Raw genomic sequence first — 19,706 nt, forward strand, 5'->3', positions numbered from 1 at the left:
GCCAGGACCCCCTCAGACCACCAGGGACAGGTCCAGTGGCCACTCACCGCATCCCTGCCAGGACCCCCTCAGACCACCAGGGACAGGTCCAGTGGCCACTCACCGCATCCCTGCCAGGACCCCCTCAGACCACCAGGGACAGGTCCAGTGGCCACTCACCGCATCCCTGCCAGGACCCCCTCAGACCACCAGGGACAGGTCCAGTGGCCACTCACCGCATCCCTGCCAGGACCCCCTCAGACCACCAGGGACAGGTCCAGTGGCCACTCACCGCATCCCTGCCAGGACCCCCTCAGACCACCAGGGACAGGTCCAGTGGCCACTCACCGCATCCCTGCCACGACCACATCCCGAGGGACGCGCACGAGGTCCGCGCCCCACACACACCCACACGTACCCCCCCCTCCCCGGGACCCTTCCCCGCGCCCCTCCGGAGCCCCCCCGAGCTCCGGCGCCGGCCGGGGCGGGCGCTGCGGGCTTGCGGGCGCGCCGCGGGTCGCGCTGCCCGGGCGGGCCGGCGGCGGTGCCGGGGGTGCCGGCGGAGCGGAGCGGCGCGGCGCGGTCCCGGTGATGTCAGGAGCGGCCCGGCAGCGGTGGGCGGTCCTTCCCCGGCTCCCGGCTCGGCTCGGCGCCCGCCCCTGCTCCGCGCCCGGCTCGGCGCCGCTCCGCTCCGCCCCCGGCTCGGCGAGGAGCGCGGGCAGCCCCGCGGCCCCGCTGCAGTCCCGCTCCGGCATGGTAAGGCCGTGGGCATGGGGCGGGCGGGCGGGGGCGGGCCGGGATGCCCCGGGGCGCGGCGCGCTCTCACCCTCTCCCCGTCTCTCGCAGCCCCTCGCCGGAGCAGCGCCGGGACCCCGCCGCCTCCAGCCGCGCTCCGCCGGGCTCCGCCGCTCGCCCCGCGCCGGCATGAAGCGCCCGGCGCCGGGCGGCCGCCGCTGAGGAGCCAGCGCGGCGGCAGCAGCGGGACCCCCGCCCGCACCCCCCGCCCCCGCCCCGCTCCATGGGGCAGCGCCGCGGCCGCTGAGCCCCCACCCCGCCCGCCGCGCCCCCCGCGCCGCGCCCCCGCCTCGCCCCTCGCCATGGGGCCGCGGCACCTGCTGCTGCCGCTGCTCCTGCTCTCCCTGCAGCTCCTGGCCCTGCTGCTGCCGCTGCCCGCGCAGGCGGCCGGGCCCCCCCGCGCCAAGGGCAACCGGACCCAGGGGGCGGCGGCGCCGCGGCGGACCCCCAAACCGGGCAAGGAGCTCCTGAACCAGACGCTGGCGGGCCCGGGGGCCGCCGCCCCCACGGCGCTGCCCGGGCGCGGCAAGGGCGCGGGGGGCGGCAAGGCAGCCCCCGGAGGCGGGGGCGGCGGCGGGGGCTCGGCCCCGGCGCACGAGACGTGCTGGGGGTACTACGACGTGAGCGGGCAGTGGGACAAGGAGTTCGAGTGCAACAACAGCCTCACGGGCTTCCGCTACTGCTGCGGCACCTGCTTCTACCGCTTCTGCTGCAACAAGCGCGCCGAGAAGCTCAACCAGAGCCTGTGCCGCAACTACAAGAGCCCCGAGTGGGCCCACCCCACCACGGCCAGCGGCGCCCTGCCCGCCGACGGCGGCGACGGCGGCGACGGGGACGCCAACAAGTACGACCCGGACAAGGACAGCACCAACGCCACCGTCTACATCTCGTGCGGGGCCATCGCCTTCGTGCTCATCGCCGGCGTCTTTGCCAAGGTGGCCTACGACAAGGCGCGGCGCCCGCCCCGGGAGATGAACATTCACAGGTGCGCTCCTTCCCCTGCTCCCCCCCAGCGAGCCTTGCCCCTTGGCAGAGTCTGCTCGAGGGTTTCCCGGTGCGCTGCCCAGCCGAGGGTCCTCCTTTCGAGCGCCCAGCCAAGGGTTCCCCAGCTATGCAGCTCTCTCCGAGAGTTTCCCGTTGCGTGGCTCCTCCAGGGATTCCACCTTTGGACTTGCTGTCCAAGGGCTCCGTTTTTACACCGCTGTCCAGGGGTTCTCCCCCTTGTGCTCCCTGCCCAAGGAGTCTCCCTGTGAAGCACCCACTCGGGTCTCTGTGCTTTGCTCTGCCTCTCCGTGAGTTTCCCCTGCCAACCCTTCCAAGGGTTTCCCCGGTGCCATGACTCTCCGACGGCTGTGCCGCCTGGCCAAACGATTTCCCATTGTTCTGCCGCTTCGAGGGGTCCTCCCTTGAGTCATTTATCCAAGGGTTTCCCCCTTTGCGACGGCTGTCCAAGGGTTCCCTCTTCGCACCATCCACCAAAGGGCTTTCCCTTTCCATGCTCTGCCCAGGAGTTCCTCCTTCCCACGGTCCGACCCGCACCCCTCTGGCCATCCCACTGCCCACCCCGGGGCCTGTCCTGGTGCCCCGTGGCTCTTCTCCCGCGGCCGCGTTTGTGGTCTCCTCCCCGAGCCTTCGCCTTCAGCACCGGCTCCGCGGACAGCTCCGGGACAGCTCCCGGATAATTCCCGGGCTGTTCCCGGACAGCTCCCGGATAATTCCCGGGCTGTTCCCGGACAGCTCCCGGATAATTCCCGGGCTGTTCGCGGACAGCTCCCGGATAATTCCCGGGCTGTTCCCGGACAGCTCCACGCTGCCCCGCTCTGCCCAGAGTCCGTCCCGGAGCTCCACGCTCAGCCGCCCCCGGCACCCCCCTCCTGCCCCCGGCACCCCCTCCTGTCCCCCGGCACCCTCCTCTACATCCCAGAACGTCGCCCTTGCCCCTCGGCATCCCGGCACCCCTCTCCTGCCCCCCAGAGCCTCCCTCTGCACCCCGGCACCCCCTTTTACCCCTCGGAACCCCCTCCTGTTCTCCGCACCCCGACACGTCCCTCCTGCCCCCCCGGAATCTCCTCCAGCATCCCGGCTTGGCCCCCCTGCACCCCTCCTCCTTTCCCCGGGACCCCCCCACATCCCTCCTGCCCCCAGCACTCCCCTCCTGCCCCTGGCACTCCCTCGCTGCACCCGGGATCCTCAGCAGCCCCCAGACCCACCCATCTCCCCTCCAAGCCTCCCCACACCCCCCAGGGACAGCGGAGCCGCTCGGACCCCGCGGGCCCTGCCCTGCCCTGCCCTGCCCTGCCCTGCCCGGCCAGGGAGAAGTTTGGGATGGGTCGGAGCCCCCTGGGTGGTGCCTTCCCCCCCGCGCGGCCGCTGGTGGTGGCAGAGCTCTGCACGTTCCCGTTTTCATTCGGTCCCTCTCAAATCCCGAGAAGCCCGTCCCTGCCGGCTGGAGAGGCGGCTCCGTGTCCCCTCGGCAGCGGCGTTACACGGCGCTGTAGGGACAGGAACGCTCGGCGTGGCACAGAAAATCCTGCTTCAAAGCAAAAGCTCGGGCGTCTGTAGCAATCCTCCTTTTGGACAAACGCGTGTTCTCTCTCAGTTCATATTTATTTTATGATGAAAAAGTCCCTCCAAATGATGAGTGCTGCTTGCGTGCCGCGAATCCGAGAGCTCCCCGTGTCTGAACGTACAAATTGGTGAGAGGCTTCTTTAGAAGAGCAGTGCTGAGCATCAGGGGGAAAGACCTTAACTCTACCAGATAATGCCTCCTAAAAATTATTTTAATGAAGGTTTTTAATCAGAACTCTTGAAATCATTGACCATATTTTTAAGGCTGAACTTCAGCTGCAATCAACAGAGACTGGGGGGAGAAATATTAGCTTTTTTACCAGGAAAAAGAGATGAGTGACGCAGTTTTTATTTATTTGGGAAGACGTGTTTTATTTAGACTCCACCCTGCAGTGAGGACAAACACTGAGGCTGGTTTACATTTGCTGAGGGTCTGGCCCACATATTCCATTCCAAATCCCACCTGCCCCTGGTCCCTGCAAGAATATAACTCCACAGTGTTAAAAAACTACACACAGCTGGGGAGAGGCAAGGGTCCTGCAAGTGGCTTAGCCAGAAAATCGGCTCTTTTAAGTGTTTTGTTAATGATGGGATGGTTCCCCAGCTGCCCAGCTCTTCTGGCTTCAAGGCAACTTTGTCTGGGCCTTATCTTCACACTAAATTTGGAAATCTGGGTTGGATGTCCATATGTTACTTCTGCTCCAGCTCCAGCCTGCTGCAGGGTTGGATCCTTCACCCTTGGAAATCAGAGGCAGTGTTGCCAGACTCGTCTGGATTCTTCCTGATGTTTTCATTTCTTTGATGCTTGCTTTGCTTTATTTAGATAAGTTCTGGTGAAATGATTCACCTGTGTATAGAAGTATGAATGGCAGATTGAGTGCTCGGGAAGCTTGACTTCCAGAGCATTTTAAGGAGTTGATTGACTTCTATAATATGGTAGCTGGTAAAAGATTATACCTTTCAGAGCTGTGTTACCTGAACTTGATCAACACCACACGAGGGTTTAAATATTTTGAAGTGCATCTCCTGCATTGGGCTGAACGCTCTGAGTGCTCTAAGCAGAATGTAAATACGAGGAGAGGAGTGGTTTGTCTTTGCCTCTGACAGCTGCTGGGGAGGAACAGGGAAGGAGGAAAGCAGGTTGGGGTCAGATATTTCTGTCTGTTTGAGGTCGTGTCAGCTGGAGTGAAGTGTGACATCCAGAATAATTCTCTGTAGTGATGGCGAGTGCACTAAACCTCAGTGTGCATCCTCTGGGAGGAGGAGAGCAGCAGCATGAGCACAGCTTGCTACAGGGGCTGGAAGAAGCCTCTTGGGCTCGTATCCCACAGGCAGGGAGGATCAATCAGAACTTCCCTGCACCTCCCCACGAGCAGGATCACTCTGTAAATTTTACTTCCTCGTAAATGCTCGCCGAGCAGTGCCGTGTGTGGATGTCATCCCTCTGCTCATTTCTCGTCCAGCTTTTACAGAAAATCCTTATGAACTCGCTCAGAAAGAACATTCTGAGGGAGGCAGGGCTCATAGAATGTCTTTTGGTGGAAGGAGGGTTTGCAAGTTCACAGGAGAGCTGTCAGTGTGCCGTGGAAGGAAGGGCTGGCTGTGCATGTGCAGCTCCGAGCTGGAATCAGCTCCAGTTTCCAGGCACTGCCACGTCCCTTTAAAGCAAGGCACTGCTGTGATTCTGGGCTCACAATCACTGAGACAGGCGTTTCCAACAGCAGTTAAGTGGAAGTGCTTTGAAAACCAGGAGCTGAAATATTCCTATTGTACAGAAAGCCTTGTAATGCTTTCAGTGGAACTGATTTTTTTTTTTTTAATTATTTTTTTTTTTGGCAATTATAGGATCTTTCAGCCTGGCCCTATAGAACTGCCTCTTGCTTTGGGGGTTGCACAGCCAGAACTTTGCTAGGCTCCAGGTAGAAGCTGGGACTGGTTTCTGAGAATTACACCCAGCAGTACTGTGTGTGCTGATGCTCTCTCCTGCACTGGTGAGGACAGGTTGTTTTTGTCTCATTGTCAGGGTTGTTTTCTTCTCTCAGGCATTTCTTAAGTGAAATTTAAGAAGTATTTGCTTTATTTTCAGTCTGGGGATGAGTTAGGGAATCTTTGAGCAGGGACTATCAGCTGGTTCTTTCCAAAGCTGGGTGAGCTTTTCTGCAGCAAGAAGGGTTGACACAGAATATTCTCATTCCGTGGCCATGACCCTGCATCCCCCCTCTACAGAACACAAATAATTCACAGATGCAGCACTGCTCCATGACCCCTGCTTAGCCTCAGCAGCAGCCACTGCACTCTGCTGAGCTGGGAATGCACAGATTGGAACCTGGACTGAAATATCCCAAGTGCATCCCACTGGTCAGCTGAAGGCAGAGGGACACAGTGGCACAGCTGGCCCTGGGGCACTGCTGGGAGCCCAGCTGCTCTCCTGGGAAGCAGCACAGGGATTTTTCCCAGCAGACCAGCTCTGTGTGCTGCTACAAGGCCTGATCTGGCTGAGGGGTAGGAAAGGGAGAAGGGAAACAGGCTCTGTGCTGTGCTTCACTTCACCCTCCTCCCACAGCATCTGTGTTGCTGCAAAGAGGGAAGATATCTGTGCTGCTCTTCTCCTCAGCCCCTTTGCATCTCCTGCTCTGTGAGTGATAACTGACAGCTTTTATAATGAACATCCTTTGCCCGTGTAGAGACCAGAGTTGAATCGATCCACTCCTGCTTGTTTCTGCTTGTGGCTCTGAATTCCAGCAGGAACCAGAGGCAATGGATCTGTCTGCTCACAGATCCAAGGAGGTGCTGGTCTGTGGGAGCCCAGCTTGAAATGCAGCAGGGTTTGTGTTCCTGCAGCTGCCTCCCCACAGCCCGGGGCCCTGGGCTTGCTGAGGGGCTGCTGGAGGGAGCTGCTTTCAGCTGTGAAGGTTATGAGCAGTGCCTTTCTCCAGCCCTGGTGTTTGAGACGGGGATCACAGGCAGCTCCTCCAGCTCTGCTCTCTGCTGCCGAGGGCTGCTGGAGCCAAACGATCAAACTCCATCGTCCCCAGGGCAGGGAGGGAGTGCTGTGAACACACCTGGCCACAGGGACTCCGCAGGAGGTTTTCCTTCTTGGATGCTGTTCCTGCTTTCAGTCTCTTTCCACTGATGTGTTTTTATGCTCTGCCGGTTTTCACTCCACTCAGACTCACTCGGGTGCCTTTCAGCTGCTCTTTGCCCTGCTTTGAGTTGTTTAATCCTGATGGTTTCTGAGTGTCTCCTCTGAAGTGCCCTGTCCCTCTCACAGGCACAGAATACAGGTCAGACTGAACTAGGAAAAACCAAAAAAGGTGCAGCCATAGAATCACAGAATAGATGGGCTTGGAAGGAACCTTAAAGATCATCTCATTCCACCCCCTGCCATGGGCAGGGACACCTTCCACCCGTGACATCACAGAAGTCACTCAGAGCTAGCTCTGTTTCAAACCAACCCTGCACCTGGCTGGATTTGGGGTAACTCCTAAGCAGGGAGGACACCTGGGTCTTGTCCTTTTGCAGGGCGAATTGTCCAGATGCAGACCCAAATCCAGGCCAGGTGTGTATCTGTGTGCCTGTACCTGTACAAAACATTTTTCCTTTTGTTTCACTTCCCTGCGCTGGGAAAGCTCCAGTCTGGAGCTCTGGTCGTGGTTTGCAGTTTGATAATTGGGGATTTTTTGCCCTGTTTTCCTCTCTGAATCTGTTTTATGAAGAGATTGAGTCTGTGGGAGCACAGAGGCTGCCTGGCCACTGACTTCCTCTGGATGCTTCTGGGCTTCTCCTCTCCCTTTGAACCTCTCCCATTACGAGAGGCCAGGCTCAGAAGCCACGCTGCCTCCACCAAATCATCTCAGTGTCTCTAATTCCCATTTATTTGGCATTTTCCTGCTTACTAATTAACTTTTTCTGTAAGTCTAACTCCATCATAAGGTGTCAAGGGAATCCAGTGTAGCTCTGAACTTCTATTCCTTTTAGTTTTGTAATCTCTTGTATCCTTAAGTAGCAGTTGATCTCTGCGCCTTTGGAGATCAGATGCCTTTTAAAATTTCTGTTTCACGTAAGATCTGGACTTCCTGGGGAAGATGAGATCAGGGCATGTGTTGCTTGCCTGTGCCCCCACTCACACGGGCTGGCTGTGCTTCCTTAGATCTCTGTGCACTGATTGCTTGGAGGGCTCCGATATCTCCCTCCCCAGGTGGATAAACACAGGATTCTTCCACAATAAACGCTGGGCTGTGCTTCAGCTCTCACCACAACCTCCTTTGTTGCGAGGGCTCTTCAGAGAAAGTTCAGCTTTCTTCAGTGAGTTCAAAGCCCCTTCGCTGTGCTCAGAGCAGAGGATTTGGTGTAAAACCAGACCCCTGTGCTCGACCCTTGCCCAGGTGCAGCCGCGTGAGCACCGGGTTCTGTCGCTGCGTTTGTGCCTGGGGATGCACAAACAGGAGCAGGACAAAGAGCTGGGCCAGCAGAGCATCGTTCCCACAGCCCTTCACACCCAGCAAGGCCTGCTGGTTTTGTTTTCTCTCCTTTCCATGTGCTCTGTCCCTGCCCTGCACAGCTCCCCGCTCTCCCCAGCACCCCTGATGCCTTTCCGGGGTGCATCCCTTTCCAGGGAGCCTCCCCATTGTTCTGGGAAGTGACGGGGCTGGAGCTGGGAGCTGGGGCAGGGGGGTCACAGGGGCTGCTCCCTCCTGCAGCCAGCCCGAGCCTCGTGGCACGGGGGGTACCAATCCTCTCCTGCCACTCACTGTCCCCAGCAGCCTGAGCTGCTCAGGTGCAGGTCCTGCCCTTGCTGAGGACACTTTGTGCTCAGGGTGACATCTCTCTGCAGAGAAACATCCCTTGCAAAGGTTCGTTTTAAGCTTTTAATTACCAAATCTTTATGAATCAGTTTTGTTCTCTTCGGGGCCGCTGTGTTCAGAGGAACTGGTGTCACCCATTTTGAGCTCAGTCTCTGCTGGGAATTCTTTGCCCACATCACAGCAAGAGATGATTCAGTTTGGACATGGGTGTGAGGTGTGTGAAGTGGCTGTCTTTAGAGCCAGAGCTTCCCAAGTTGCATTTGGCATTAAGATTTCTCAGGAGACATCTGATTTTTCCTGTGTGCCCTGGGCACACAGGACCCGGCTGGCAGCCCCTGGAATGTGGGAATGTCCCAGGAGTGTCCAGCCCTGGGCACACAGGACCCGGCTGGCAGCCCCTGGAATGTGGGAATGTCCCAGGAGTGTCCAGCCCCAGGCGTGGTCAGTGTTTGGAGCACACAGCAGGTGTGGGGACAGGAGCCAAGCCATCAATAATGCACAGCTGCTCTCTGTGAGAGTGGCTGGTGACCCAGGTGCTGTCCCTCAGAGAGAGCTGTCCCTTCCAGGTGAGCTGGCTCCAGGCTGGATAGATCCATCTCCTGCAATAACTGCCTCTTTCTTTCCCAGTTAGTAACAGAGCATAGGGGACTCTAACCTGGCTTTTTTTGGTAGTGAAATCCTGGCTGTGCTGAAGTGATTGGAGTTCTGCCACCAACTCCATCCCTGCTCTGCTTTTAGCAGCTCTTCACTGTGCTCTGCCAGACCCATTTGGTCATTCTCCTTCCATTCCTCCCCAGATTCACAGGGACTTGGAACAGGAAATTCTGTTTTTAAGGTCTGCAGGTGAATCAGTGAAGTTTTGAGTGTGCACCCCTGCACTTCTGGAAACGGGCAGCTCTTCCCTGTGCCCTTCCCATGCAGCAGCCACAGACCCCTCAGTCCAATCTCATTTCCCTCAGGCCACTTCCCAGCCTGCTGTCCCCAAAGCTCCCCTGGCCTTCAGCAGAAGGAGCACCCATGTCCACACTCAGACTATTAATTGGTGTTGGGAATGTGTGGATATGGGGAAAGTGGGACAATACTTTCCCAAAAAGGCTGTGGGGAGGACAGCATTCCTCGTGGGAAATTCAGGGAGCAGATTCAGGTTCTGGGCTGGGTTAGAGGGGCAGGATGCGGTGCAGAGAGCTGGTCCCTCCCAGCCCTGCAGCTTCACCTTCTCCCTGGCTACAAAGCCACATTTCGGGATCAAAGTCTGTCATTTCCCCTCCCAGCACCAGGCCCCAGCTGATGGCCAGCCTTGCTGCCCCACTGCTTCCATCCACCCCCTCGATTCCTTTGGATTTACACCAAATCCTTTTGATTTATCCGTCTGAAAATTGATGAACCCCGGTGTTCATCCCACTGGGTTCTTTCCAAAATTTGTCCAGAGTGCCACAAGAGCCATCTCAAGGAGGAGGACCTGGCCTGGGCTGTCCAGCCACAGGACCCATCCATGGGTTTCCCTCCCCAAGCCAGTGCAGCCCCCTGGAGCAGCATCCCAGCTGGCACCGTGGCTGCTCCGGGTTCGCGTGCGATGACGTGAGGGAAAGGTGTCACAAATCCTTATCAGTGACACGCTCCAGCCAGGGAGGTTTGTGTTCCTCAGATAAGAGATGTGTCGTCACAGGAAGGTTTCTGGAGTGTCTCATATCCTTGTGCGGGTGATTAGGGGGCTGCTGACATCAGTGGCACTAATTGTACCCAAATGGCTGCTCACACGGGATCCAAACATTCCAGTGAGTCCGTTCTGGAGCTTTGCAGTGGGCAGTGAGCCAGCTGGACCCAAGGGACTGTCACCAACCAAATCTGCCTCTTTTAAGTGGGACTGACCTTCCACCCCCTCAGGGCTTTATGGAAATGCGCTGGATCCCACACAGCGTGATTAAATTGGCTCAGAACGAGCCAGCTGCATCCCAGCTGGGCTTGCTGGTTTGTTCTGTCCCATTTCCAAACCCCAGCTCCTCCAGCTCCCAGTGTTGGCCCCACCCTGTAGTAAAAAAATGTGGTGAACCCCAGCTCAGGGAAGAAATGGTGGTGTCTGCTCCAGATCAGGAGGCTGAAGGACAGCTTTATTAAAACTAGACTCTATTACATTAATATACTATTTAAAGAGATGCTATCCTATTCTACACACTCACTTCTTACTCCCCTCTCTAACTAACTCAAACTGTGACTCTGCTGAGAGCCCAGCACAGCTGGATCCCACTGGGCACTGACCCCAAACAACCTTCACCAGAATCCAGCCCAGCAATCCCTGCAGGTGAACAATCTCCACACCACATTCCACATGGGGGAAACAAAGGGGCAGAGATAAAGATTGTTTTCTCTCTGTGCAATCCTGAGAGACAGAATTGTGTCTCTCTGTCCAGAGAATGGGAATGTCACACCACCCACCCTGCCCTCCCCGAGTCCCTCCATCAGAACACCTGGAATGAAGTGTTTTGGAGTTATCCAGCCTGCTTTAGTGTTCTCCCCAGTTCTCTGAGTGATTGCACTCTCGACACTCGGAGAGTCTTGGACGAGTGTTCCAAACGAGCCCAAGCCACTGTGGGCCAGTAAATAACGGTGCTAAAGCAACGTGTGTGATTGAAAAATGGCCCTCAGTGTTTCTGTACTGCAGATGCCATTAAATGGTCATCTGATGCTTAGTACACCTTGGAGATTCCTACCAAGGGCTCGGATCTGCCAGCCCGCTGTCCGTGACAAATGGGATGGCTCCAGCTGGGTGTGTGGGGTGGTGCCAAACAGGCAGAGCTCCTTGGCCTCCCCGTCCTCCCCAGGCAGCAGGGTTGGGTGGAGTGAGGAGGTTCTGGCCTGGAGAAGCCACCAGGATTACTGGGGGGAATGAATCCCCTCCTCCTGTGCTGTCACACAGGGCAGGAGCCTCAGGAGCAGCCTCGAGTCCTTGTTCTGCCACTCTTGTTCTCCATGACCTTGGGCAAAGAGACAAAGAGCCAAAAGTGTCCTGTAGGTTGGGGACCACTTAGGGACACCTCGGGCATGGCTGGGCATGGTGGGGAGCACCCAGAGCTCTGTGCCAGTCGGGGAGGAGGAATCCAGCAGCTTTGGGGCAACACCAAACACCAGTTCCTCACCAAACACCAGATCCTCACCAAAAACCACTTCTTCACCAAAAACCACTTTCTCACCCAATGCCAGTTCCTCACCAAACACCAGTTCTTCACCAAAAACCACTTTCTCACCCAATGTCAGTTCCTTACCACATACCTGTTCCTCATTACCAGTTCCTCACCAAACACCAGTTCTTCACCAAAAACCACTTCCTCACCCAATGCCAGTTCCTTACCAAACACCAGTTCCTCATTACCAGTTCCTCACCAAATACCAGTCCTTCACTAGAAACCAGTTCCTCAATACCAGTTCCTCACCAAAAACTACTTCTTCACCAAAAACCACTTTCTCACCCAATGTCAGTTCCTTACCACATACCTGTTCCTCATTACCAGTTCCTCACCAAACACCAGTTCTTCACCAAAAAACACTTCTTCACCAAAAACCACTTCCTCACCCAATGCCAGTTCCTTACCAAACACCAGTTCCTCAATACCAGTTCCTCACCAAACACCAATTCTCATTCACCAAGCACCAGTGCCTCAGCACCAGTTCCTCACCCAACACCAGTTCCTCACCCAACACCAGTTCCTCCTTTCCCCAGGAGCAGACAGAAGGAGTCCTGGCCTGGCACAGGGCTCAGCACCCCTCTCCTGTGGCTGCCACCTTCAACCCCTCTCTGGGCCTGGCCCAGCACAACCTGTGCTCTCCCGTCCTTGCAAACAGCAATCCCTTCACCCCATGAGGATCAGCCTGTGTGCACACACAGATATCCCCTGGTTGGTTATAGCCTCCAGGTCTGCTCCTTCTACAACCAATAAATAACAAAAAAAAAAAAAGAAAAAGGGTAAAAATATCCTCATCTGTAGAGGCTGGTGCTGAACTAATGTGATCCTGCTCGGGAGCCTCTTGGATCCTCCAAGAGTTCCTTCTGTGGAGCACATTAGTATTGCAATCCATTATGCACAGGGACAGGAGTCTGGAGAGGAAATGATTTGGAAAATGGAACGGACCCAGGTCCCAAACTATTTCTCATATGAAAGCCCAGAAATGTGGCATTTAAGGGATGCCAGTGGATCTGAGCAACGCCAGCATCCCTCTTGTTAATATGCAATGAGGGGATGTCTCCTCCTGACATCTTCCCTGGGACCTGAGGTGACTCCAGACATGCTCCCCTTGCCAGGAGAACAGAGCTTTTCCAACTCCTTCAGCTTTCAAGTGCCACTGTCCCTTACAGCCCACACGAGCCACCCCTCCCCTGCTTTTCCTTAGGGCCCAGCAGAGAACCTGGGGCTGCCCTAGGGAATTATTTCACTGTGTCCATGATATTCACAGAGAGGGGGAAAAAAATCTTGGAGTATCCAAAGGGAAACCATTGGCTGCAGCTGGACTGGGTGACATTGCTTTTTCCTGGGAATGGCAGGGAGAACTGAGCCATTAAAGCAATCCCTGATGAGCACAGAGCTCAAGGTAGGCTCAGAGCTGGGCTGACACCAACCCCTGGAAGCTGGTTAATCCATTTTGCTGGCTCGTGGTTCTCCTTTAAAAAACACTCCCAGCACTGCAGGGGTTTGAGCTGTGTGCAGGGATTTCAGGATGCGGGGGTCACACTCCTGATCTGAGTCAGTTTTAAGGGACCTTGGCTTGGGCAGGGTGGTTTTGGTGCCACTTTTAGGAGGTGCCAGGGCTGGGGCCAGCAGTGGCTCCTGATGGAGGCAGTGCTTTATGTGCCAGGAGCAGTTTGTCTGCTCTGGGAGATGATGGAGAGGTACCATAACCCTGGGCTGAAGTGAATTAGAGAGAGCAGATGAGATACCAAACAATAGCCAGGCAAGCCTGGAAATTCCTGCAGCAGATACACTGAAAAAAACCAGAGCTTTTAAGCCATATTTTAAAATTTTATTCTTACTGCTATCGTTGCTTTTTTTCTCTGTTTATGGTATGAACCCAGCTGCTTTGGATTCACCAGCACAAATACTGAATTCTATTCTATTCTATTCTGAAATACTGAATTCTAGCTGTGTGAAAATACATTTCCCCCCCTTTTTTTTTTTTCCTGTCTCCCCAGGGCTCTGGCCGACATCCTAAGGCAGCAGGGACCAATCCCAATCGGACACTGTGAAAGAGAGACAATCTCGGCCATAGATACCTCCCCCAAAGAGAACACCCCAGTCAGGACCTCTTCCAAAAACCATTACACCCCAGTGCGCACCTCCAAGAGCAACCCAGGTAAGTGCTGCTCCCTCCGTGCCCTCAGGAGCCAGCAGAACACCACCTGTGCAACAGCAGCCCGTGTAAAACCTAAAATCAGGATGGCAAATGGCTCCAGCAGGCAGGCAGGGCAGGGCAGGGCCCGGGGCTGATGGCTCTTTCAGGTTTCTGCTGAGCAGAGCGGCTCTTCTCTCCAGGCACTTTAAAAATTCACGACTGCTGGGCTGTGAATGCAGGTTGGAGCTGGGGATGGTGTTGGGCTGTGTGTTTGCTACAAAACACATCTGCTGCAAGGCATCAGCAGCTCCCTGCACGCAGCAGCCCAGGACACAGAGCTCCAAAGGGCTGGGGCTGCCTTGCTCAGGCAGGTGAGCTCCAGGCATGCACTGGGACATGCAGAGGGCATGCCAGCAGCTCAAAGAGGTGCTCCAAGGGCACTGGCCTGGGAATTAGGGCCCACAAAACACATCTGTTGTCGTTTTCAGCTTCTTTTCATCAAAAAAAAAAAAAAAAAAAAGGAATTCTTTTTGCCCTGATTTCCCCAGTGGCCCAGGGATTGCAGCCTCTTGGCTGCAGACGTTGTTCTGATTTATTTAATGCTCCATGGATGGGTAATTGTCTGTTCAGTGGGGTGTGGCAGCTTCTCCATCACTGCTGGCCTGGATGTGGGGCTCTCCTCCACAAAGACATGCCCTGCTCCACCCACAAGCTGCTCAGCTGCACGTGGAAGGTTCTGGTGGCATTTCCTGCCCTGTGTCACCTGGCTTTGCTGCCAGTCCCTGCTGGGGAAGGGTCTGAAGGAAGCCAGTGGGAGCTGTGGGCTCAGCTGGGAGGGCCCTTGCTTTGTGCCTGTTTGAAGGGCTTTTGGCAATGTCCTCCCGCTGTGGGGACAGGTGACAGCATCCTCTGAAGGTGACATTGTCCCTGCTGTTGGGGACAGAACCCTTTCCCTGGGAACTGAGAGGGATTCCTTTGCTTTCCCGTGTTCACCCCCAGTCCAGGGAGCCCTGTGATTCTGTGTGCAAATCTGGATCTGTGAGGGAAAACCTCGGCCTGGAGAACAGCCTTGAGGTGAATTGTGTGGAAGAGGGAGGTGCTGCTGCATGTCTGAGGCTTGGAGCTGGCTCTGGAGAGGATTTGTGGCCCTGAAACACGAGGAGTGAGGGATTATGGCCAGTGACATCACCTGAGGGATTATGGCTGTGACATCACCTTAGGGTGACAGGGGTCCAGAGAATGAATCCTGAGGGCTGAGGGAGCTGGGAAGGGGCTCAGCCCGGAGAAAAGGAGGCTCAGGGGGGACCTTGTGGCTCTGCACAGCTCCTGACAGGAGGGGACAGCCGGGGGGTCGGGCTCTGCTCCAGGGAACAGGGACAGGAGGAGAGGGAACGGCCAGGGATGGCTCAGGGTGGAATCAGCAGGAATTTCCCCATGGAAAGGGAGCACAGGCCTTGGAAATGCCCAGGGAGGTTTGGAGTGCCCATCCCTGGAGGTGGCCAGGGAATTCCTGGAGGTGGCACTCAGAGCTCTGGGGACGGGGCACAGCTGGGACTCAGTCACCTTGGATGCCTTTTCCAGCCTCAATAATCCTGGGATTCTGTGCCACTAACACCTTCTGGAGACACTCTGTCTCTTCCCACTGGCTCCTGCTGCTCAGTCAGGGCACACAAATCCAGAAGGAAGGTGCAGAAGGAATTCTTGGCTGGCAGCTGGAGGGACCAGCTGGGTGCTGCAAGTCTGGCTTAGGTGCTGTGTTCAGGCACTGCAAACCTGGGAGGGGATGAATGGGAACGTTTGGAGGGGAATTGCTGACTGCAGAACCCCTGCCTGCTGTCTGGGGGGAGCTGAGGATGCCAAGAGGTTTTTGAGAATTCCTGGCGCAGAAGTGAGGCACAGAAGGAGCAGAGCAGAGCTGTGAGCAGAACACCCCAGTGCAGAGTGACAGCACCCGCCCAGGAGCTGCTGGTCCTGCCTGAGGACTGGGACAAGGGGTCAAGAAGGGCAAGGCAGGATGTGAGCAGGAGCCAGCCCCTGCTCGGGTGATGTTTGCTGGGCTGTGTGAGCAGGAAAAGCCAACACAGGGGAGTCCAGGAAAAGGAGATCTCCCCAAAGCCAGGCACACAGGAGAGCACTCCCAGCACAGCCTGGCACTGGGCTCTGCTCCCTCAGGGCAGCCAGCTGGACTGAGCCCTCAGCAGCCCCTGCCAGAGCTGGGAAGGGAGAACTTGCCCAAAAGAACTTGTTCCTGGCTCGGCTGTGGCCACCATCAGCTCGTAGATCATGGCAGACACAAAGCTGATCACTCACGGAGATCACGAGCTCGTAAAACAGCTTTACAGGTAATGTTTGCCTGTCATGTTTTATGGTCAGAGCAGGGCAGTGCTCTGTGGTGCCTGTGCTCAGTTATGAGCCAGACTTCAGATTGTTGTTTGGATTAGGAAATTGTACGAGTGGATGCTAAAATCTTCCAGTTGGGAAGAAGTAAAAGTATGTGTCCTAGCTTATATAGAATAAAGCTAGTCAGCCCTGGTGTGGAGTAGAAAATCAGCAATGACTGTTTTCTGGGGACAAGGGGAAGAAAAAGAAAAAAAAAAATAAAAGAAGGAAATAGGGAGAGCTGGAGGAAAAAGAGGCAGTAATATGGAATAGCAGGATCCAGGCAAGGCACTGCTCACTGGGGCTGCAAATTGGCTCAAGGAGCCCACAGCTGTAGGGGTTTTTGGAAAGCAGCAGGTCTGGTGCTGTGGCTTGTCTGAGCAGCCCAGAGGAGGAGAGGTTAAGCAGCCAGAAAGGATTGTCCTCGTTGCACACGGGCTGATTGAGTTTTGTGTTCGTTTGACTTGGAACTTTTGTTTGTCCAAACTTATAATTGGAAGGGTGCCCCTAAGTCCTGCTAAATAAACCTTGGCTTCATTTTTCCACGAGGCTGGCTTGGTGTCAGCGAGCAGGATGGTTGTGGTGACAGTGACAAATGGAGGTGGGCTGTGCCTGAGGCTGCAGAGTCCCAGCACAGCAGCCTGGGCAGGTCCTGCTGAGGGCAGGGTGGAGAGGAGTCCATCTCCCACTGCTGCTCCAAAGGAATTCCAGACTGGTTTGGGTTGGGAGGGATCTTACAAACCTCCTGTCCCACCCCTCCATGGCAGGGACACCTTCCACTGTCCCAGGCTGCTCCCAGCCCTGTCCAGCCTGGCCTTGGGCACTGCCAGGGATCCAGGGGCAGCCCCAGCTGCTCTGGGCACCCTGTAGGCACAGTTTGGTCATTGGCACTGGGGCTGTGTGTGGCACACAGTTGGTGGCACTGGGGCTGTGTGTGGCACAGTTGGTGTCACTGGGGCTGTGTGTGGCACAGTTGGTGGCACTGGGGCTGTGTGTGGCACACAGTTGGTGTCACTGGCACTGGGGCTGTGTGTGGCACACAGTTGGTGGCACTGGGGCTGTGTGTGGCACACAGTTGGTGGCACTGGCACTGGGGCTGTGGCCCAGCCTCATCCCCAGTGGTTCCAGCTGTGAAAAGCAGGTGAGCAGCACTGACAGCAATGAGCCATGGAGTGCCCAGGTGTGCTGAGCCACCAGCCCAGGGCACAGAGGGCACACAGGTGCAGGGCATGGACAGCAGGGGTGTGAAAGGCTGGGTAAAGAACAGCAGGGGCAGATGCTTGCAGCCTTCTGGAGAGGTGTGGTGTCACTGTGTGGGGGTGAAGCTTTCTGAATTGCATGGTGACACTCTGTGTATCGTGACTATCTTGACAGTGGCATGTGCTGTGACACGTCCCTGCCCTCACAGGGAGGAATTCTTCCCTTAAATTTCTGATCTAAATCTGCCCTCTTTCAGCTCAAGACTGTTACCTCTTGTCCTGTCCCTCCATCCCTTGTCAATTCTCTCTCTCCACCTTTCCTGTGGCTCCTTCAGGTCCTGGAAGGCCACACTGAGGTCACCCCAAAGCTTCTCCTCTCCAGGCTGAGCACCCTCAGCTCTCCAGCCTGTGAATGTTCTGGAAGCCCTTCTGGCTTTCGAAATACTTGAAATATTTCTGGCCTTCAAAGGATATTTGAAGGCCTTTTGGAACCCCAATGCAGAGGGTTGGTTTGCTTTTCTCAAAATGTGGCCAAGCACTGAAAGATGCACAGAGCTGGTCCCGTGGGAGTTTTCTGAGTGCCCTGGGAGCAGAGGGGTGGCAGACATGCAGGGTCATCTCATGGCTGTTCTCCAAGCCAAGGAAAACCACAGGCGACCCCAAGGAAGGCTTTGAGACATTTGGCTGATGTAAGTCGCTGTTCTGTCCAAGTGCTGGGTTTACTAAAACCTTATGGATCAGGGGGACTCAAATCCTGCCCCAGAGCTGGTACAAATCCCTGATCCTCCAGCACAGCACGTGTCTGAAGTGTTCCTTTGCCCTCAGTCTCCTCCACGCTGACTCTTTTCCATACAGCTCTCCTGGTTTCGGTCCCAGCCTGGGAGAAAAGGGATATTCAGCACCATCAGGCTGATGTGGGGAGCCAGATGTGTTCAGGACAGGGATGTCCCTGTCACCCCCGTGAAATGCTTTCAGCAGTGAAGGGTCCCAGGTGTCCCCTACTCCAGCCTGTGCCTGGAACTCTGGTACCTCTGACCTCCTCCAGGAGCAGGAGGCTGGGAGAGCAGTGAGGAGACATTTTTGTAGGAGGAAAGACTCTGGCCTAGATCTATATTCTGTTGGCCTCTTCACTCTCAGAATGCCCAGTTGCCTCTCCAGGGGGGTGCACTGGTCTGGATCCAGCTCCAGAGGTGCCAGGGGAGGGCTGAGGGAGCACAGGGAGACTTTTCCCAGGGTTAAAACCTGCTCCTCACCTGTGCTGGGGCCAGCAGGACCTGCAGGTGTGGAGAAGAGCTCGTTGCCAGGATCACCACTTGGAATGCAGCAAACGGCACAGGCCGGTGCTCTGATTAGCCTGATCTATCTGGGGAAGGCTTTTAATAAGCACTTTGAGTCAGGATGTTCCAGAGATGGATGCATTCAAAGTGCTGCTTTCAGCAGTGCCTCGCACCCAGAGGCACATTCTGAGCTCGTTGTGGATGTGAACAAATGCAGGGCAGGCCTTAAATCTTCATGGAAATCGTGGCAAACGTCTCCAGCCAAGCCCGGAGCAGCGTGGGGAGCGCTTCCACCCTGAGCAGCACATCGGGAAGGGGCTCTGTGCCCCTGGCCCTGCTCCCCACGGGCTCAGCAGGGCTCTGCCCTTTCCCAAAGCCCGGGGGATCCAGGTTCCCTCTGGGTTATCAGTGCCTTCCCCTAAAACCCAGGGGATCCAGATTCATTCTAGGTTATCAGTGCCTTCCCCAAAGCCCTGGGGATCCAGGTTCATCCTGGGTTATAAATGCCTTCCCCAAAGCCCTGGGGATCCAGGTTATCAGAACCTTCCCCCAGAGCCCTGGGGATCCAGGTTCATGCCAGGTTATCAATGCCTTTCCCCAAAGCTTAGGGGATCCAGATTCCCCCCAGGTTATCAATGCCTTCCCCCAAAGCTTAGGGGATCCAGATTCCCCCCAGGTTATCAATGCCTTCCCCCAAAGCCCACAGGATCCAGATTTCCTCCAGGTTATCAATGCTTTCCCCCAAAGCCAAGGGGGATCCAGATTAATTTCTGGTTTTCAATGCCTTCCCCCAAAGCCCAGGTGATCCAGATTCCCCCCCAGGTTATCAGAACCTTCCCCAAAGCCCAGGGGATCCAGATTCCCCCCAGGTTTTCAATGCCTTCCCCTCATCCCTCCTTCCCCCTCTGTCCCTTCCCCCGGATCAGCTGGGCTCTGTTTCAAACCACTTCCTTTCCTCTTCACGGAATTAGCGAGCTTCTCCCCCAAATCCCCAGCAAGTATTTGAATTAATTTGCCGAGGATCAGTGCAGGGCTGTGTGTGGAAGGCGTTCCAGCCCCTGCTGTTCGCAGTTTGTGTTGTCATTTACAGCTGTTCAGGGGAATACAAAGCAGGTGGAAAACGATCCCCCGGCCGTTTTCCAGCCCCTGCCTTTCCTGTGAAAAACTACTTAAGGTGCAGGTGGGTGAAGAATTAGGGAAAGCACCTGGAAAACGCCCAGAAAACACCCAGAGTATTCCAGGAACGGGGCTTTGCTGTTTCCATACTCCTCTCGCCATTCCCTGACATTTGAAAAGAAAGGAACACCAGCTTTGAAACCCTGAGGATTTTTAGGAGCTGAGGCAAGTCAGAGCCGCTCCATCTGCTTTTCCTGCCAGCACATCCC

At 56.0% G+C, this 19,706-nt stretch overlaps 1 protein-coding gene and 1 long non-coding RNA gene across 2 annotated transcripts in view; one reads left to right on the forward strand and one right to left on the reverse strand.

The window, feature by feature from the left end:
* Nucleotides 1–693: 693 nt before the first annotated feature.
* SHISA6 (shisa family member 6) overlaps nucleotides 694–19,706 on the forward strand; it is a 169,539-nt gene continuing 150,526 nt past the window's right edge. Inside the window, exons 1-3 of the mRNA XM_053960087.1 lie at nucleotides 694–735; nucleotides 826–1,759; nucleotides 13,327–13,487. Of these exons, the coding sequence (XP_053816062.1) occupies nucleotides 1,077–1,759; nucleotides 13,327–13,487 (844 nt within the window). The 5' untranslated portion in view covers nucleotides 694–735; nucleotides 826–1,076. The remainder of the gene's footprint in view (nucleotides 736–825; nucleotides 1,760–13,326; nucleotides 13,488–19,706) is intronic.
* On the reverse strand, nucleotides 3,719–6,699 carry LOC128797497 (uncharacterized). The gene is made up of 3 exons (XR_008434160.1): nucleotides 6,405–6,699; nucleotides 4,300–4,449; nucleotides 3,719–4,189 (listed from the first exon to the last, which is right to left on the reverse strand). It is a non-coding gene; the product is annotated as an uncharacterized LOC128797497 (long non-coding RNA).

The sequence above is a fragment of the Vidua chalybeata genome, chromosome 19 (assembly GCF_026979565.1).
Source record: "Vidua chalybeata isolate OUT-0048 chromosome 19, bVidCha1 merged haplotype, whole genome shotgun sequence".
Lineage (NCBI taxonomy): Eukaryota > Metazoa > Chordata > Aves > Passeriformes > Viduidae > Vidua > Vidua chalybeata.